The sequence below is a fragment of the Ostrinia nubilalis genome, chromosome 3 (genome assembly GCF_963855985.1).
Source record: "Ostrinia nubilalis chromosome 3, ilOstNubi1.1, whole genome shotgun sequence".
Lineage (NCBI taxonomy): Eukaryota > Metazoa > Arthropoda > Insecta > Lepidoptera > Crambidae > Ostrinia > Ostrinia nubilalis.
The window spans coordinates 274,155-292,544 of NC_087090.1; the positions used below are offsets into that span (position 1 = coordinate 274,155).

General features: G+C 40.3%; 2 protein-coding genes across 2 annotated transcripts in view; one reads left to right on the forward strand and one right to left on the reverse strand.

The window, feature by feature from the left end:
• LOC135087433 (uncharacterized) overlaps positions 1–18,390 on the forward strand; it is a 364,186-nt gene that overhangs the window by 86,320 nt on the left and 259,476 nt on the right. The gene's annotated exons all lie outside the window — the stretch shown is intronic.
• The window catches only part of LOC135088256 (nephrin), a 135,420-nt gene that overhangs the window by 32,921 nt on the left and 84,109 nt on the right, over positions 1–18,390 (reverse strand). Inside the window, exons 6-7 of the mRNA XM_063983132.1 lie at positions 7,955–8,099; positions 6,939–7,069 (exon numbers count right to left, since the gene is read on the reverse strand). Coding sequence (XP_063839202.1) covers positions 6,939–7,069; positions 7,955–8,099 — 276 coding nt within the window. The remainder of the gene's footprint in view (positions 1–6,938; positions 7,070–7,954; positions 8,100–18,390) is intronic.

Genomic DNA, 18,390 nt, shown 5'->3' on the forward strand with positions numbered 1-18,390 from the left:
ATGCCCCAAACAGTAATGCAATCACGTGAGTTGATGTCAACTGCACGATAAGTTTTTATTGCAAGTGTAAACACGGCTTAACAGCTGCTCCAGCTGGTATCTGGATCCTATTAGCAGCTAAACAAAGCGGGTGTAAATCGAAACTGCTGGAACGAGCCGCTATCCGCGATCTAAAGTAGGTGACGGCTAATGATATAACATTCAATTCCTAGCACAATAGTTGGCAGTACACGCCAAGTAAGCGTTACGCCTCGTTGGAAGGGAATACGATTTTAGAAATTTACAAAATTATAAGTCAAGATAAAACTTTATTTAGGTGAAAATAATATGTACTCGTATAATGATTTTAATCATTTCCTTCGGTCGAAGCCACAGGCAGAAGGTAGTACCACAGTAGTACTTAATGGGTAATATCCTTCGCCCACGCTTTCAAACTGATTTTATAATCCAAACTAATAACTAACAGGCGAAAATTCAACAGTGCTCAAACCACACATGTTTTGACCTTTCACTCATATTGGTTATATTTGTCTCGTCCAAGATCTTACTTGTTCAACTTATTTGTATCCGTCCCAGGTTCAAAGAAAGAGTATGTTTTAGCTTGTTTAATGTATTATTCACCCGACGGGTCTCGTTAAAAAAGGTCACTAATTGTCGGGCTCGCCTGTCCTAATGAGACGTCACTAGATTACAGGGGTACGGCAAACAGCGGGTTGTTAGCGATGATCCATCGTTGTGGTGGTGATTGGACTTTTTGGGAGCTATATTTGTCAAAGGCGAAATTACATTTGCCATTTTAAGTATATAGTGACATTTAGGTATTACGCTATTTATACTAAACAAAATACAGCTAGCTATGTCCAGTCAAGGACTTTACCAATTCATGTAAGCGCTACACAAATAGACAAGCCAGACGAGAGCGCCTGAACACTCGGCGACACTTAGAGCTAAACCAATTTCACGAGTTTGCTCCCTAAATTGACTCTCAAGGAGCACTTCCATAGACACGATTTCTGATACTGCAGTCTCCGCAGTTATTTCTGTTCTGAGGCGCAGCACTAGCGGCCGGGCAGGTGCGGCGGCGGGCGATTTTCTCATCGACACAACGGAAGCGCCCGAACCTTGATCACGGAATCAATCCCGCATGAAAGGAGTGCGAGTGATTCAATCAGGGATGTCCATTATGAGCAGGACGAGTTTCATCGCGCACAATCTCGCGGCTGATCGCGAGCCTCCCCCACGCCCACCTCGGGAAATAGCTCCCATTAAGGAATAAAGAGAGAGAATTTTCCACCTGATAACACTGTTTGCTTATGTTCTCAGAGAGAATCCACGCGCCCCTGTTATTCGATTCAATACGAGTATTTCTTTGTACGCGCGTCTCACTAGAAACAGTAGTTCGTGAAATCATTATTTTCGCAGGTAGTTTCCCTCGAACTACGCTCCGCGAAAATAACTTTCCGCGAGAGATTATGAGAGAAAAATGCAAGCGTTCCCGTGATAAGTGTCGCGCCGTTTATGGCGACATTCAATTATGAGCCGCACCTGAGCGCTGCTGCATTATTTTTTCTAAAATTCGCGTTACAATTTCATGGTAGCAAGGAATAGGTGAGTTTTAAAGTGGCTTTCCATTAATACTGAATACGGGCGACAGCGGCAGGTTTAATATTTGGATTATTAGATAAGTTCCTCCGTTCCGCGAAAGCCAATTACGACTACTGTCATAGCAATTTAGATTAAATTTGGTGTAGTATCATCTAGCCCGAAATTGGAATTATCCCAATGTATCGAGAGTGGCTTTTATGTACATTAGAGTTTGCTTCGCGCGTGCCGTTACTCCCGCGGCCTCGACTGACGTTTGCTTTGCTTCATTGTTCCTCGCGGGCGGCGGCAATTATAATCCGCACATTAATAATAACATTAGTGGAACGATTTCTCACCGGACGTAGGTATATAGCATACAATATACACAAACATACTGCGAGTAAAACAAATCTAAAACAAATTCACTGGTGTAGGTAGGTAAGCATTGTTAGGGTATTCGTAAGTGAGGGATTTGAAACATGATTTGGAGTAATAAAATATGATTTTGCATTAGGCGGTGCGCCGGCAGCTGCCCGCCAGTCGTCTCGGCTGAGTAATCGTCCAGATTATAATATATAAATTTGGGTTTACGATGAGCCCGCGCGATTTATAAGGCGTCTTATTATTTTGACAGCTCATTCGTGGCGGGATGCGTGGGCCTAATTGATTGCAGTAATTTGAAATTTGCTAAGCAACAATACGCGCGCGCGCCGCGTAATGGAAATATTAAATATGGACATCAATTTTGATAATTGTGTGGGATCCCTCGGGTGGCTTGTCATCTTCACGTATCGTTTCTATAATGTGCTAGACTAGGAGACATTTGTTGTGCTTAATGTATCGTAAACAGGTAAATGGGCGTACCTACATGTTAACGACGACACCTCGAGTAAATAATAAACTTGCACTTTTTGCTACATACATAACTACACCTACTTACTGGTGATATAAGACCTAAGCAGAATTCTTTGGGAGTTCGATTTTAATTTAAACATGACGTGTTTAAATTTAAATTCGTCATGGTGCGTATAGAATTGAACTCTATTTTCGCCTCTAAGTAGATTTTAGGGATCACTTGACAACGAAAAAGTAACTACTGTATTGTATTTACCTGCGTAAGTGTAATATTCAAATATTTTGTACCTCGTATTTTACAGCAAATGTCAAAATATTTACCTAGCTTTCATAAAGTTATTTAAAAGTTGCAAATAACGACACGTCTCGTAAATTTCACCCCGTCAGCGCTATCATAAAATAAATAATATCGTTATCTGTCCATACATCATTATTGATATGGACAAATAACTGGAGCTATAACATTATCGGCCACAAACGCCATCCATCAGCATCGGCACATTGCGCTACGTCGAGCGTTACGCGCGATTCAGCGCGTCCGCGCTATTTACCCCACTGTGGATTAAAGCAAGTGCCTGTTAATTATATTTAATGAGCTATTTCGTATGAAATATACGCAAAATACTCGTTTATTTAAAAATTTAAGGGATAAAATGCTAAACATAGATTTAAATTTTAATGGTTGATATGCATAATAATATTATTCGAGCCGAAAAGTTTAAATTTTAAAAATGACATCATGCCAAACGGTCTCGTAAGCTTATGTATTAAAATCAATATAAACATCAATAAACTGGCCCTTTCCCCACTACTGTTATTTAATAGCGAAGGTGTTTAACGTGTCCCCAATAAAATGTCGTCTCCCGCGGAATTCCAGGAAAATATCCTCTGAACAAGCGCCGTCAAGTACACTAACGAGTGCTTTATTACGTATTATTACTCTTTTATGTCCGCAATAACGAGTGATAAGTGATAAGAAGGAAAACGGGCCGTATCTTATTTGAGGGCTCATCTTCTCTTACGACGTTGAGGCGCGGGCTCTTTTGATGGAACAAACAACATTCTAGTTTGTGGAGATGATTGCGATGTACGTGTTTCACAATCATACGATTGTAATAGATAGATACTTTCCATTGTTCCAGAAAAAATTTACAAACGAATATTTAAAAAATTACGTAAAAAGCGTTTGATACAAATCAAACTTTCGTTCGTTTAATGTGATGTACAACACCATGTATGAGCTGTGCCTCAGCTGTGTGTAAAAAAGATAGGGAGATATCAAAAGAAGATTCTGTAAACCAGTTTAAAATTCCCAGGAATTGGCTTAACTTTGTGAATACTTGAACAGACGCCATGGAAGCCGCAGCCCCCGAGGCGCCGCGGGCGACGCCGGAGCGCGAACTAGTCGTAATTTCCCACGGCTCGGCCACAGTGCGCCACACACGCTTCTTCATACAACCAGTTTGGAAAATGTATGGATAAATACTTTATTGATGAATTAAATTACTTCGTATTTGTTTCAAGTTCGACCAATCACTTTTGAAGTTGGACTATTGGAATACCTAACATGTTTTGTTGCTTATAATTATGTTTCTATTACTCAGCTAATACCTACTAAGTTAGCAGCCGTCTTGGAGTCCTAATTTTGTATTTTTAAAGATTTTACACTGCACCTTCCATGTAAGAACACCGTGACACTTATGTACTTCAAAAAGATTATGAAAATCTTATTAAAAACAATCCTTTCCTAAGTTCTAATTAAAAACTGCAGTGCAATTGTAAAGTTCACCTCCCTTTGTAGTATATCAGTTCAACTCCAGTTAATTTGTACATATTTTACGAAGTTCGCTTCTTAGAGCACAGCTTAATTAAACTTTTCTAAGTTGTCTGGTTTCAAAGCACAATTCCAGTAGAAATATGACTTTCATTCTCGTTCCAAACGCTGGAGAACTTGCCTTATTAAGGGTACAGCGCACCAAGAAAAGCTGTTTGTGAAAATTTGACAGCTACAGATAATGAATGATGCACCAGTGGCTGGTTCCTGTAATTCGAACAAGTTTTTCCTAACTTTCGAATTTATCTCACCCGGAAATAATAGAGTGTAAAATAATCATATTCATTCATAAACATGGGTAAAAGCAAAAATATGTAGGTTAGCATTGCAAAAACTTAGTAATAATAATAGATATTAGCATTGCAAAAACTTAGGCGCTTAGAACGTCCATCATAATTCATACGTGAACATGTTTTTATGATTCGGCGAACTACGGCTCTATAACTCACCCCGACGTCGGAGCCTAAAACATCAAGTGTAAATTAAATCCCACTCACGTGGCGATAATAAGTACACTCTCTTCCACGTGTTAGTTAATGCGTACATTAATATTACATATCCCGTCCCCCGACCCTCTTAGCGATGACCGCCATTACCCGCCCGAAAATAACGTCAATTAAAATTTATAATGCGTATGCGCCTATTTGAGTAATTCATGTCATAATAATTTACGATCTCCTCTGTAATCTAGGTCTAGGGGACGCAATTCTTTTATGCCTACGAAGAAAACATCGTAGTGTGACTTACGGGGGATAATATTAATTCACATCATAACTTTTCCTCTATTATTATTTTTTCCGTGCTAGGAAAATTAATCTATGTCTGAAGTGCACATTATTTTCATTTTATTAATTAATGAAGATATTATCCGTAATCAGAAATTGTATTTGTAGTAAGAACAAAGAAAAGCCTTCTACCGCAATCTCGCAAAACGAGTTGTCGTGCGGCGCGGCGGACGGCGGGCGGCGGCATCGTGCGGCCGGCGGGCGCCCGCCGCCGCGCACATAACCGCCGCCGAAAATAACATCAATTAAAATTTATAATGCTTACATAAAAATCCCGGCGCGTAAACCCGCTCGTTTCCCAAACGAGCGCAGTAAATTTTAGCACTTTAATTCGGCCGTATCGCCGGACGGCGGCCATTTTTCAAAAACAATCACGTATAAAACAATGACGCGTGTCGTCGCGAGCCAAACAAATGGGCGCGCTTAAACTGCGGACAAAAGTAACGCAAATATTATTGGACGTTCCGACAACGGCCAGGTGTTCAAACGCCGTCAAACGGCCCGCTGTGTCGCGGCTGTTCGCTGGCGGCCGCATTCCGCAACGGCTAACATCTCATCAAAGTAATATCACCAGGTTTTTGTTGCAATATACTAACGGAAATTGGAGCGAAAAATTGCGTACATCCGTCAACGGGACTCGTCGGGAAAGCAGAATGGAAATGACGTAATAAATATGCACGCCGCATGCGTCTCACGCATCAACGTCATCCAGACAAAACGAAACGTCAGGAGCGATCGCGTCGCTTGAAACAAGTCCGCGGCGGGTAAGTGGGTCGACCTGCGAACAACAAAAACGTGGAAACAATACAGAAAAAAAAACGGTTAAGCGCGAGTCGACCCACGTTATGTAGAGTCCATATAATCATCAAATCGATACAGCACCGTAACACAAAACCGTAATCTGAGTCTGCTGGTAGGCATTTATTAGAAAGTTATTGTAGATTATTATGACGAAGAATAATAGATAGAGTAGATGTATGTTTTGCAACAATTTTAGCTCTCGATTCTATTTTAAAAGTTGAAAGCAAAATTAAATACGGATTTTTTTCTCACATGGCTGTTCCCCATCAAACAAACAAATTGGTTGACATCAGCCCTGTTTGGAGTCGCTAAGTGCTGGCCCCTAACGCGACATGAGCGAAGGCGGGCGGTGATGCGTCGCGATCCGTGTAACAACGCGCGACTGATTGCCCCTGAAAGGGTGCGCCGCCGCAAAAAGGAAAATAAAAACAACCCGCACTGCTGATTAAAACGCGACAGCACAAAGCGATTATCGGACCGTACCACCGTCTATTACTTTATGCCCTATTGTTTTTCCCGAGGATTAATTTGTTACAGTAAATCTTTTGTTGATGGAATTCAATTTTGATTTTTCGTTAACCGATTATCGCGCAGCCTGCCTGTCGGGTTAAAAGCTCGGGACGGCACAATACACGTGTATATCTTGTCGCGTGTTTAATTTTAAAAGCGAATGCCTTTTTGTTAAGCTGAAAAGGTCAGCGTGTTACTTTGTTCGGGAGCAAATGGATCAATTGCTGTAGAAATGTGACATTTCAGTGATGAATGAATAAATTGAATAAGATAATGTGTTTACCTATGTCAATTGATAACCTAGGTATATTTATTCAACTGCACTAAAGACTCCTATTTAGCACATAAAAATAAGTATTAATAAAATTTTAAGCCCTTCGTAAAGGTTTCTCTGTGTTCTGAAAACCGTGAAAATTCCGGGCCGTGGATTACATCATATTGTAACAAAAATATTATGTACATATTATGTAGGTAATTTGTACATTCCAAGCGGTCCCAGGAGACCGCGTTACAATAGATTTCTACTGTCTCGATTCGCGGGGTTTGAAGGGATAAATAGTTGTACTCACGTCGTGCAGCCAGGACAGCTTGCGGACGGCGGGGTTGGCGCGCACGTGGCACTCGAAGTACACGTCGTCGCCCTCCTTGATGTCGCCCTCCGCCAGCGAGCTGCCCAGCCGCAGCCACACCACCGGCGGGTCTGTGGGAACACCAACCAGTCTAAGGCCTTGTCCAGGAGGACGAATTCGCCGCGAATGTTTTCTCGCGAACACGAGCGTATGTATGACGCGATTTACGCGCGAATTTACAATTGGCGCGTGTCTTGTGGACGCAATGTATTGGCTGCTAGTATCTAGCCTACGCGCGTAGGATTCGCGACGTATTCGCCCGTCTGGACAAGGCCTAAGTTCTTTTGCTTGCTCTATTACGCGGCTTTTCTTGAAGAAAAGCATGCTTATAATTTGCACGAATACACGCTTTTATTGGGCAAGTGCTCATTAGTAGCACGTGCAAACAGGGCTAGGACGCGTAGAACTTTTCTCAGTAGGTTAATAAATGAATATTATGGAATATTACCTTTATTTATCAACCCTGACATGGAATCCATTAGCAGCCTTTACATATGTTATATTTAGTTTTATCCATCCGTAGTAATAGATTAACCAACTTCACAGCTTAAAGCTTTGATCATAATAAATTAATGATGTAGGTGTTTATTAGAGTTCACGTTACATTAGTCAGTATTTGAGCAAATTCACTAGACCTAATTACTATACTCGTACCTTGTTCAAAATTATAGATGAACTACGGAGTTATCTAAAATGTATTTGAACTTTCGGCAACTTCGTGATTAGCAGAACCTACAAATTTCAGCCGAGTGTTTGTTGACGATGTACGATTCCCGGATATTTCCAGTTAGGATCGGGAGTGTGTAATTGACATCTGGAATATTTGTGTGATTTGAAGTATTTAATTAGTTATTAACAAGTAAGCTCTAGTCTACTTGGTCGGTCGGCTGTCAGTGAGTTTCAGATTTGTATATTTGTTGGTGGTCAAATAACTGTCGTTGAAACAATGTACTCACAGACGACGCTGATGGTCCACGAGGTCTCGAGCGAGAGCGAGGTGACGTTGGGGTTGTCGGCGCGGCACGTGATGGGCTTCCCGTCGTCGTCCAACGTCGGCACGAAGCTCAGCACGCTCACCGTCAGGTTGTTTCTGTGCTCTTCCTGTACACAATAAAGTTTGTTATTATTACATGCTAATTAAATCTCAAAAATCTAGATGCGAAACGCCAGCTGCTTGGGAAAATATTGCAATATTTCGAGCTTTCAAAAAGCTAATGAGCTACAAAGATTAGTCAGCAGTGATGTGGCTTAATTAAACGCATCGATATTGTTTCGTCCGCAAACGCAAACGCGTGCGCCGCAAGCTTGTCGGCCGGGCGGGTGAGCGCGCATTGATTGTCACTATTAATTAAATCGATTGTTCCTGCCCCGGCGGCGCTGGCTCCTGTGAGCGGCCGAGATTAATGGCGGACGGAGGAAAGGGCAGAAGGTTTGCGTATGAAATAACAATTCTTTATCAGATTATGAATATTGGTAATCCATGACCATAAACATGCACAGTTTGGCTTCATTATTTGATAGTCGAGATACAAATAAATTTTAATTGGAAGTTGCACTATCGGAGATGTTTGCTTTACATACATAATTAACTAGTTTTTACGAAAGGAACACTCAGCGTATGTCTCACGCTCTTTGATCACGATCAATCAACGATATATTATGTCAGATGCCGGCAAATTATGGCTACCGGGATCGTCCGGGTATTGGAGACATCGGTCTTCAAATAGGCTTTGTGCCTGAGTTCACCGCGCCTGTGTCCATTGTGCCGGCGCCCGCAGGTGCCGGCCGGCTGTTTGCGCCGTGCGTCATGGCTCATGGCACACTCGACGCCTCCTAATGCCTTTTGATCGCCATCGGAGGCAAACACAGGGCTCGAATATCCAATCGGCAGGTGGGCCTACGGCTCTACAATAGGGAAGAAGCTATTACAAGGAGCTATTGAACTGTAATGGTTTGATTTGAGAGATATTGAATCCGAGATAGTTAAGACTGAAAACGATCTAACTAACATTGACCGCTGTAGACCGGTAAGTAAACCACAGGCTGTCATGAGTGCGAGTCCATTGTTCGACAATCTACGCCTGTATTGAGATCTAAACAATCAGTGCTCCGCCGGCTTTAGCCACACGCTATACCGCCCGGCATGCACGAAACCTATAAATTCAATCAGTATTTTATTCGAACGACAAATCTTTTCTCGTACCTACTCGCTCGCTCTCAGCTTACCAAAATGCTGAATGTGTAGCACTTTTTTCTGAGCGCGGATTTTAACAAATCTTATAAAGCCGAAACGTTTGCAAAGGATTAACGGGTTGGGCTAAAAGCGAGGAACATCGGATTTGTCAGCGCTAATATCAATAATGCAGCGATTATATCGCTTTGTGCTGCTTTTCTTTTTGGTGCTTCGCGAGAAAATATTAACAAAGCTCGTGTTTTTCATTTCAATATCGATACACCGCTGTTTCTCGGAAGCTGTTAAAGCATAAACAAATTAGGACGATTTATTATTAAAACACTCTTAAAACATTGGAGAAATCTGTTGAGATGTTGATATTAGCCTCATTAAAAATAATTGGATATGATCTTCTTTTAAATTAATTACTTAATGTATTATTCTCGATTATTATTTTAGGTATTTTGTAATATATTTTAGGTAAGTTGAAATGTCTCCTCAGTTTTGTGAGATGTGATCAATGATCATGTGAGTGCATTCAATACCGCGGCAGTGGTGTAAATACATTTAGAAAGACCTTTACATTTTAATGCATTCTATTTTTCAAAATATAGTCAAAATTTACATTATTACAGTTTTTTTGCATCGTAAGCAAACATAATGTTTTGGTCGGGCTTAAATTCTGGACACGTGGAAAGCATTTTCCATCAATACAGCGAATTCTATTTGGGTCAGGATTATTTTCGTTAGACCTTAGTTATTCATATAAAAGTTTTCCTTCCGAGAATAGGGAGATATTTTTTTGTGAACTTCGAACAATCTTTGGTTCAATGGCCGATTATTATCTATCATTACTATGTTTGCAAATAAAATTGCGCCGGAAATCTCATTTAGGGGAACCACTATGCATTTGCATCTATTAAACCATAATAATAACAATGAGCACTAACGGTCCAAATGGTTGCTTCATTCGTACTTATTTGATCACGCGTCCGCAATAAATAGAGTCACGTCGCATCTGGGCCCGATCGCCAGTGGACACTATTAGTTACTGTTGTCCATTGGAACAAATGTGTACTAATTCTGGATTTAGAACTGTAAGCTATGTTGTTTTCATTAGTTACAGGCAACATTCTCTATGAAACATCTCGCGTGTAACTCAAGCAGGCTTGTTATTGTTTGGTTTGTAGTGTGCGTAAGCGTATACACTGATATAAAAACAATGAAAAGTTAAAAATCCCATCATCGCATCCTTGTCGCTGTGGTCGTCGCGTGTTGTTATGACTTGCAATGATCATTTAATCGCAATGATCATTTAGAATAGAATAGAATAGAATAGAAAACTTTTTATTTGCAAGAAAGGTATACAAGCAGGTAAGACATAGATTAAAACAGAGAGAAATAAACAAGTGGACAATTAACTGCTTGTGCCCCTCTGACAAAAAGGCACCCGCTCAGCGTACATCAAGACCGCCAGGGCTTGTCTTGAAACTGATTTTCAGCGGGGGCCCTCTGTTGTCACGGCGTACCCCTGCTGACGGAGATGCAAGAGGAGAAAGGAGTCCACAAGTCCGGCAGCAGGGAGAACGCAGCAGGGGGGCGCAAAAGAAAAAGAGAAAACAAACAAAAAGAAAGAAACAAGAAAGCACCATAAAAATTAATTAATGAAAATAAATTCATTTCACATTAATTATAAATTACAATATTAATAAATTAAAATTATAATAAATTACAATAAATTTAGATTTTAATTATTAATTACATAATTAAAACACATTAAAAAAAAAAAATTAAAATAAAATAAATTAGATTAAAAATACAAATAAATTATCAAAAAACACCATTCTTTACTTATCTATTGCCATTGATATGTGGCCATAACCATAAGGCATTTAATCATTCGTCAAAGGTCGGCCGCGGTCCGCGTCACGCGCCCGCAATAAATCGCGCCCGGCACGTAGCGCCCGTGGATGTGTGCTCTTTATATCTCATGCATTTTTGCTTTTGTATTTCCCCAAGGTTATTAATAGTTCTAAATACTAAGATCGTTCGAATATGATAAAAAATACAAAATTATTTTGCAAACTGGAACATAACACGGAAGTTGAGATAACCAAGTAGGTAAATACCTAACGAGTTCATGCTCTGGATTCGCCACTGAATAAATTATGCACATGCATGCTGTCTAAATCGTGTACCTTTTATACCTACTCCGCTATCTTAAACCTAGGAAAACTAGAGCTTCTGAATCTCGCGTTCCGGGCATGCGCCACTTCTAGTACAGAAGTGCGGCGCATAAATTGGCAAAAATCTTAATCACGGCTGAGTCGGCGCCGGGGCTGGCGGCCGGCCAGCGCGGCCTATTACGCTATGGACCCACGCATGCAGGGCTAGATGCTTATTTTATTTACCCCAAAGGCACATGACTTATTTCTTCATTGATGAAAGCGATATCTACTCTGAATGACTGCTAGTAGTAGGTACGTTACGTGATCCGCTTTGGTGACTATAATTAATGAGGACGTAATAAGTAATTAATGAAACGATAGGTACTTATTTTCTCTCTATATTTCAGAGATCCTCTTTTAAGTAAATATTGACGAGTGTAGAGATATTGAAGAGCTATCTACGTACGATAGACTACGTAGGTAAAAAACCTCACCCTGTATGCAAACTCTGAATTCGAAAACAGTTGCTATTCACGCATCCGCTCTTTGAAATACTTATCACGCATATTGCGGACATCGGCGGCACCGGACAGCCGGACGGCTTAAAATGCAATCAGCGTCCGGAAGTGGCGCTAATTAAACAGAGATACCGTAAATGGCCGCCTTCCCCGGCCTAATTTGTAACGACATCACCTTTTAGAAAAACAGAAATGGCCGATTTGCGGGTCAGCCTTCAGCGACACAGAGTAGAAACATAATCTCGTAACGGCAAACTCATATAATATATTATGTATCTCTATAGGTAACTATATAACTAACTATAACTGTTAAAAATACGAGTAATAGTACACATGATAAAAAAAATGTATTTGTTGCCTTCGAACCATGATATTTTATATTTCAAAAACCATGAAACAATTACATTGTCGTTACAAAAATAAAATGGTACAGAGTTTAATGAAACCCATGTAAACTTACTTATGTTCATCTCCAAAGTATTTTTCCAAAGATGCATTAATTAGTTAGAAGACTTTATTTTTAGTGTGAGGCAATCTAAAATGTAATTTCGATTGCAAATAAGAACTCAAAGCCCAATCTGCTCTGATGTTAACTTCTTCGAGCTCTGCTGAATACCAATTCCAAAAACTTTTATTTTCAAATTCTTATAATAAAGTCCACGGCAAAGTTATCGTTTGAAAAACGATCAAAAGGCGATATTATGCAAACTGGAATATGTAAATTCGCACCAGCGGTAATGCAGAGCATAATTTGGAATATCCGCGCCGTTTGCGATCGTCTGCGGTCTTCAGGTGGAGCCCGGCCGTAAAGCGGAGGAGTTATGTCAATTGACACGGAAGCGGAGTGCCGGCCGAATAGACTGTCGTGGGGCTTCTGGCAGATAGGGTTATATACGACGTGGTATTTATTTATTTCATATAGTAAAACAAAAAAATTGCGCAACCGGAGCTTATGGACATAATCAATAAAATAATTTTAGACACACGCAAATTTTTACGGCTTTAAAATTGAATCATTTTATCTAGAAAAAAAATCACTCATATTATAAAAACTTCAAAGCAATTCAAAATGATTCCGTCAACTTTTTTATCGTTTTTGAATCATAAAACTGGAAACGAAGCAAACCAAACATTCAATTATTGCCGTAATGACCAATTATACTCTAAGCAAACACCGGTCAGACGCTCATTCGAGTGATTTAGCGGCCATTACCGGTGCAGTTACTTTTACGCGAATGTGCATAAATTGGCGGGTCCCCTCGGCGTCTAATTAAACGCCCGTCGCTCGCTTTACGAGCGTTTAAAACTCCGCTACTTGCGGTGCGGGGTCCAGTCGTTGCTTGCGCCGACGACCCCGCACGATCAAGACAAAACTCTTAAAGGAAAAACGTCTATAACGACTAAATATAGCGACAAGTGCGCTAGAGACGATTTTTTTAAAATCTTACAATACAAAGTCACTTTTATTGGCTATTTCTTAGGTACGTAATACATATTTCCAACAAAATGTAGAATTTAGACCTATGTAACTAAAAAAATACCAAGTGGCATTCATTCATTCATTTCATAAACGACCAAAATCTTACCAAAACTACGATATCAATGCATAACAATTCACTTAAAAAACTACTTGTAAAATTAAAAATAAAATAGGTCATCGCAATGTAAGTATCGCGCATAGCATTTGCTGACGTCTTTACAATTGTGACCTAGAAGAGGAACCGCCATAAGGTTCCTGAGTTACGGAAGTGCGAAAAAGTTATCCGACTACGGAACCTCATTACGGCGAGGCAACGCACTCGGTCTTGTTTTACGCCGGACGGCACCCGAGGTCGTAACAATGATTTTGCTCAACAGATCTACCAAGACACGACCCAATTCTTTAAAATAACTTTTTATGCCCCATTGCACGCGCTAGAGCTAGTGCTAATATTTCTTTTACGAGTACATAAAATTAATATCCACCATATTTCTCCTGAAATGTCGACTATAGTATTTTTCTTTAGTATTTTCTGAAGTGTTTTACCTGGTGTCGTTTTGGTAAAGCTCTATGGCTGGATTAAAGCCATACGGAATGTGAAATGTCGAAGGAAATGGAATATGAAATCAATTATTTCACGTTAAACCAAGACACTTTTTCGAAGCAAGATTATTTATTTAATCTTGTAACGCGTACATTACTTATCTGAAAACTTCACAATCTTTGTTATACTGGGGTTGGTGAACTTTGTGGAAAATGCTCCATTATGTTTTAAAATTTTGATTTTAATGCAATGGTCAATTTCTAAAACCAAAAAAAAGTATAATCTTTCAATACTGAATTTTAATTTGACTACCAATCAAAGCATCCACCCACACACCACGACGCGACAGCCCAAAACATTGATTATTTTCACAAAGGAAAAGGACTAAGGTGGTCATTATTAGACGTAGGCGTAAGTAATTTTAATAATATTCAGCTCGATCCGCATTTTTTACTTGTCCCAGGATGCTGTGGGCCTAATGAGTAAAAGGGATGACGAGGGCCTATAACAATCATTGTTCGCTAAGCCTACAGGGCGCGCCGCGGCCGAGCGTGATGTCTAGACTATTGTTGAACAAAAATAGATTATATTTCCAAACCTTTCACAATATTTTGATGATTCCTCAATGTTTTTGCTAGTTTTTATTAACAAAAGTTTGGAATATTACGAGTAAAATGAAAAAGAGATGAATACACGCGTGGTGGGTAGTTGTCGGCATCGGCAAACAGTGGCGGATGCCATGCTGGACCGCCTTCGCCTGTTTGCTGAGCAGCTGTAATGGACTTGCACAGTAAACATACAAAGATTCATTATTTAGGTTACAGATTTTTTAGTAGAGGTACCTATAATTTTTGGCAATTCGACTTTCCATTTTTCCTATATCCAAGAAGATTTTTGTCCAAGTTGTAATAACAAGCTGCCCTTGTTAATATGTACCTACATAATTTGTTCTACTAGATGAGCTTATTAGTAGGTAGGTAGCATTAATAAACTTTAGCTCTACATTTCTCCCAGTAACCCTATTTTGGCGCTCTCAATCTAGAGGTAACAAATGAAATAATAACTAAACACGTTAGCACCTCGACAAGCGACTAACTAGCGGCCGTAATTGGCGCATCGCCGCAATCGCAGCAACACTCGGCGCTCGCGCGACTCGAGTGCTCGAGTAATCGCGCGGCCGCGTAATCGAGTTGCGCGGACTCGGCGACCGGCGCAATCAGACCTCATTGACTCAGCCAGCGTATGTTCTAACGCGCGGTCAACTCACTCAATTTTAGCTAAGTATGATAGATTTAGTTGAATTAACTTTGATTAGTGTATGTCGGTGGAAAGTTTGACCCATCTTGCAAGTAGCATCTTTCAAATTATATTAAAAAAAAGTTCTATGGTAGATTCATCTTTGCTACAGATAGATTACGTAAGTAACGTTTAAATTACGTAGCTCTTCAGCTACAGTAGCATACATCCGACGTATTTTGTTTTTAATTATTTAGTCAACTATCCTATTAATATAATTAATTTAGCCACGAAATTTTCACTTTAAAATAATTAATGCCTTTTGAGAAACCGAATCCAAAATGAGCGAGTCTTGGTTTCGACAGTTACTCAAAAGTGCTTTACTTGTACAAGTATCTGCTCATATTCCTCGTCTAAACGACAACACCTCCCAGCGCCGGGGTGTTGCTCACACGCGCCCGGGACTCACTTCTCGGCAGTTTACCGAATTGCTCGCCACACTCGCATTCACTCCGAATGTAATCAGCGGAAAATTGACGCTCGTGCATTTGCGAGTGCGGGGTTCACCTGCCGGCCCGGCGCAGCTCCTTGCGCCTGCAGCTTGCTCGGAAAATGTTGATGCTCACTTTTTTTGTGTGCGCGCGGCAGAGTGGAAAATCTAGCGATTGTCATTTGTTTTTATCCTCTGTCGAATAAAGTATTAACACCTTTGTGAGGAGCACTTTGACGATTGCAGCTTTTATACTCGTACGAGTAGATGCAATAGGGATGGGTAGGTAATTGTTAGTTTTCAGACTTGAAGCGTTTCGAAACTAAGAAAGTTGTCATGTACTATACCTACTGTGTTTTAGTAAATAAAATTTTCTTTTTACCCGACTGCGCCAGAAGGAGGGTTATTGCTTTAGATGTTAGTTTGGCCCTTTACGTAACTATGAGCATTATTTTAATATTAACAACAGGCATTAAGTCTAGGGTACTATGACAATCAGGGTTTTAATTACATTGGCATTTCAAACATACCCACTATTTGCAAACGTGGTCATCAATTACGCACATTACTCGTTAACGAGCTGATAGACCAATTTATTTAACCTTATCGTCATTAAAATGTAAAGCTTAATAAAACGGCAAAACTGATGAAACAACACAAACGAATATCGATGTGTGCAGACAATTTTGGATTTAATTAACGTCACGTCATTAAATAGCGAATTAATTGCCGGTGCAGCGTCACAAGTTCTGATTGGCGCTTGCGATTAAACACAGTTCCAGGAAATCAAATTTGTCTCCGAAATCCAACGCGGGTAATGACATAGTGTGTACAGAGCAGCCACATCAAAGGCTTCCCGCAGTTATTTGGCGATAATAAAGGCAAATACTACGCTCTGAAACCCAAGCACTGGCTATAAAGGTAGTGCCAACCTCAAAGCTAGCTTAAAATATGTCTCCTTTGTTCATCTACAGATACCCAGTATCAATTTTAGAACTGTCAAAGCATTAATCACAAATAAGTTTGTCGGCCGTTGGTGTAGTGGTTCGAAACGGACTACTATTCCGGAGGTTGCGGGTTCGATTCCCGCACAGTACAAACATTTGTGGGCATGAACATATTTGTTTGTATTGGACTGGGTGTTTTCTATGTATAATATGTATGTATTTACAAAAAAAAAGTATTTTAGTATGTTTATATCCGTTGTCTAGTACCCATAGTACAAGCTTTGCTTAGTTTGGGACTAGAAGCGCAGTGTAAAATGTCCAAGGATATTTATTATTTATTATTGAGCTCTGAGCAGCAATATGAAGAGACTGTTCCTTGGAAACTGTGGCGACGCCGAGACGCAAAAGGCTTCCACTCCTCGGAGTTTTATTGTCTAATTAGCCGTGTTTCATAGCGATTTATAACGTTTTAAATTATGCACGAAGGTGCTTCATTTTATCTGGCTCCGAATTGCGGCCGTTTTCATTAAGAGACGCTGCTCGAAAATAAATATAATTTAATTACAGCGTCCAAGGTGGGCGGCGAAAAAGTCGGCTCATTGCGCGAGGAGGGACCGCGCCCGAAAGGGTTCGCCCGTGATGCCGCTTGATAGATTGAGGCCTGTAGAACTCTGTTTGGTTGAATTTTAATGCTCAAATCGAATAGACCAGCGGTTCCCAAACTTATTTAGTCTACTGCCCACTTTGAGAATAAATAATTTTTTAGCGCCCCCCATTTTTGTAGTCAAGAGTCGAACTCAGTCGGTGTCTAAGAGTCCTCCTAGTAGATGACGCCTCCCAAACAGCTACACAACGTCCAACGTTTTTTTCTGCGTCTCTTACCGCCCCCCTTTAAGCCTGCGTTGCGTTATCGCCCACTTTGGGAAAGACTGGAATAGACACACGTTTCGAATACAAGCATAAATATAGTAAAAGACACGTGAAAGGGCTTTTTAAAAGCTTAATTGCGAAAAAATAATGTCTTCTAAATAGACATAACTTTAGAAATAGCGCTTTTAAAAAGCCTAAGTGCAAAATAATTAACTTTTATGAGTTTATGTTGCGAAGTTTACAAGCTTTAATTACCTAGTTTAAATCTTGTAAAATACGAACTTTTATAAGCTACCTACATAATTATGTCTATCACGCAATGTAAGTCGTCACTTCAAGTGCACGTACTGCATTCACCTGCTAAAGCAGCCCGGCTAACTACTGGCTGGGCGGCCAGGTGCTGCCCCGCTGGCCGCGCGCCAGCCGCGCCGCTCGTGGCGCCATTAACTGCTTCAAAAGCGTATGAATTCCGAAGGGTCTATCGGGGATAACTGCTCAATATGTACCCGTGCATGCTATTAAATATCTGCTCATTTTTAGGGCTCCGTGGATAGGCTCGTGCTTGAATAAAACGGAACCGTTACATGTCATAATTATGTGATACTGTGTGTAATTTGATTCTAAATTTTAATGATGACTGAAAAATGATCAGCTGGTAAATAAGAAAAGGCTTCTTTACTGTAAGAGATTAAAAATTAAACTGTCCACAAAATAAGTAGGTAGATGAAATATTACACTCAGGAACGTTGATTTCGAAGTGGGATATTCGAAATTGTATATTTTTAGGATATTAAACTCTGACCTGTCCTTGTCCTTGGGATCGATTCTAATTACTTTCAGCTAGCTCCTAGAAGGCAGGCCATCGGAGAGCACGCGAAACCGTCGGCCCTCCGATAAAGTTCATTATTCTTAATTGTCTACTCTTGATAGAAGCAGTCGCCGTGAGCGAATGATGGATGGTCTGTT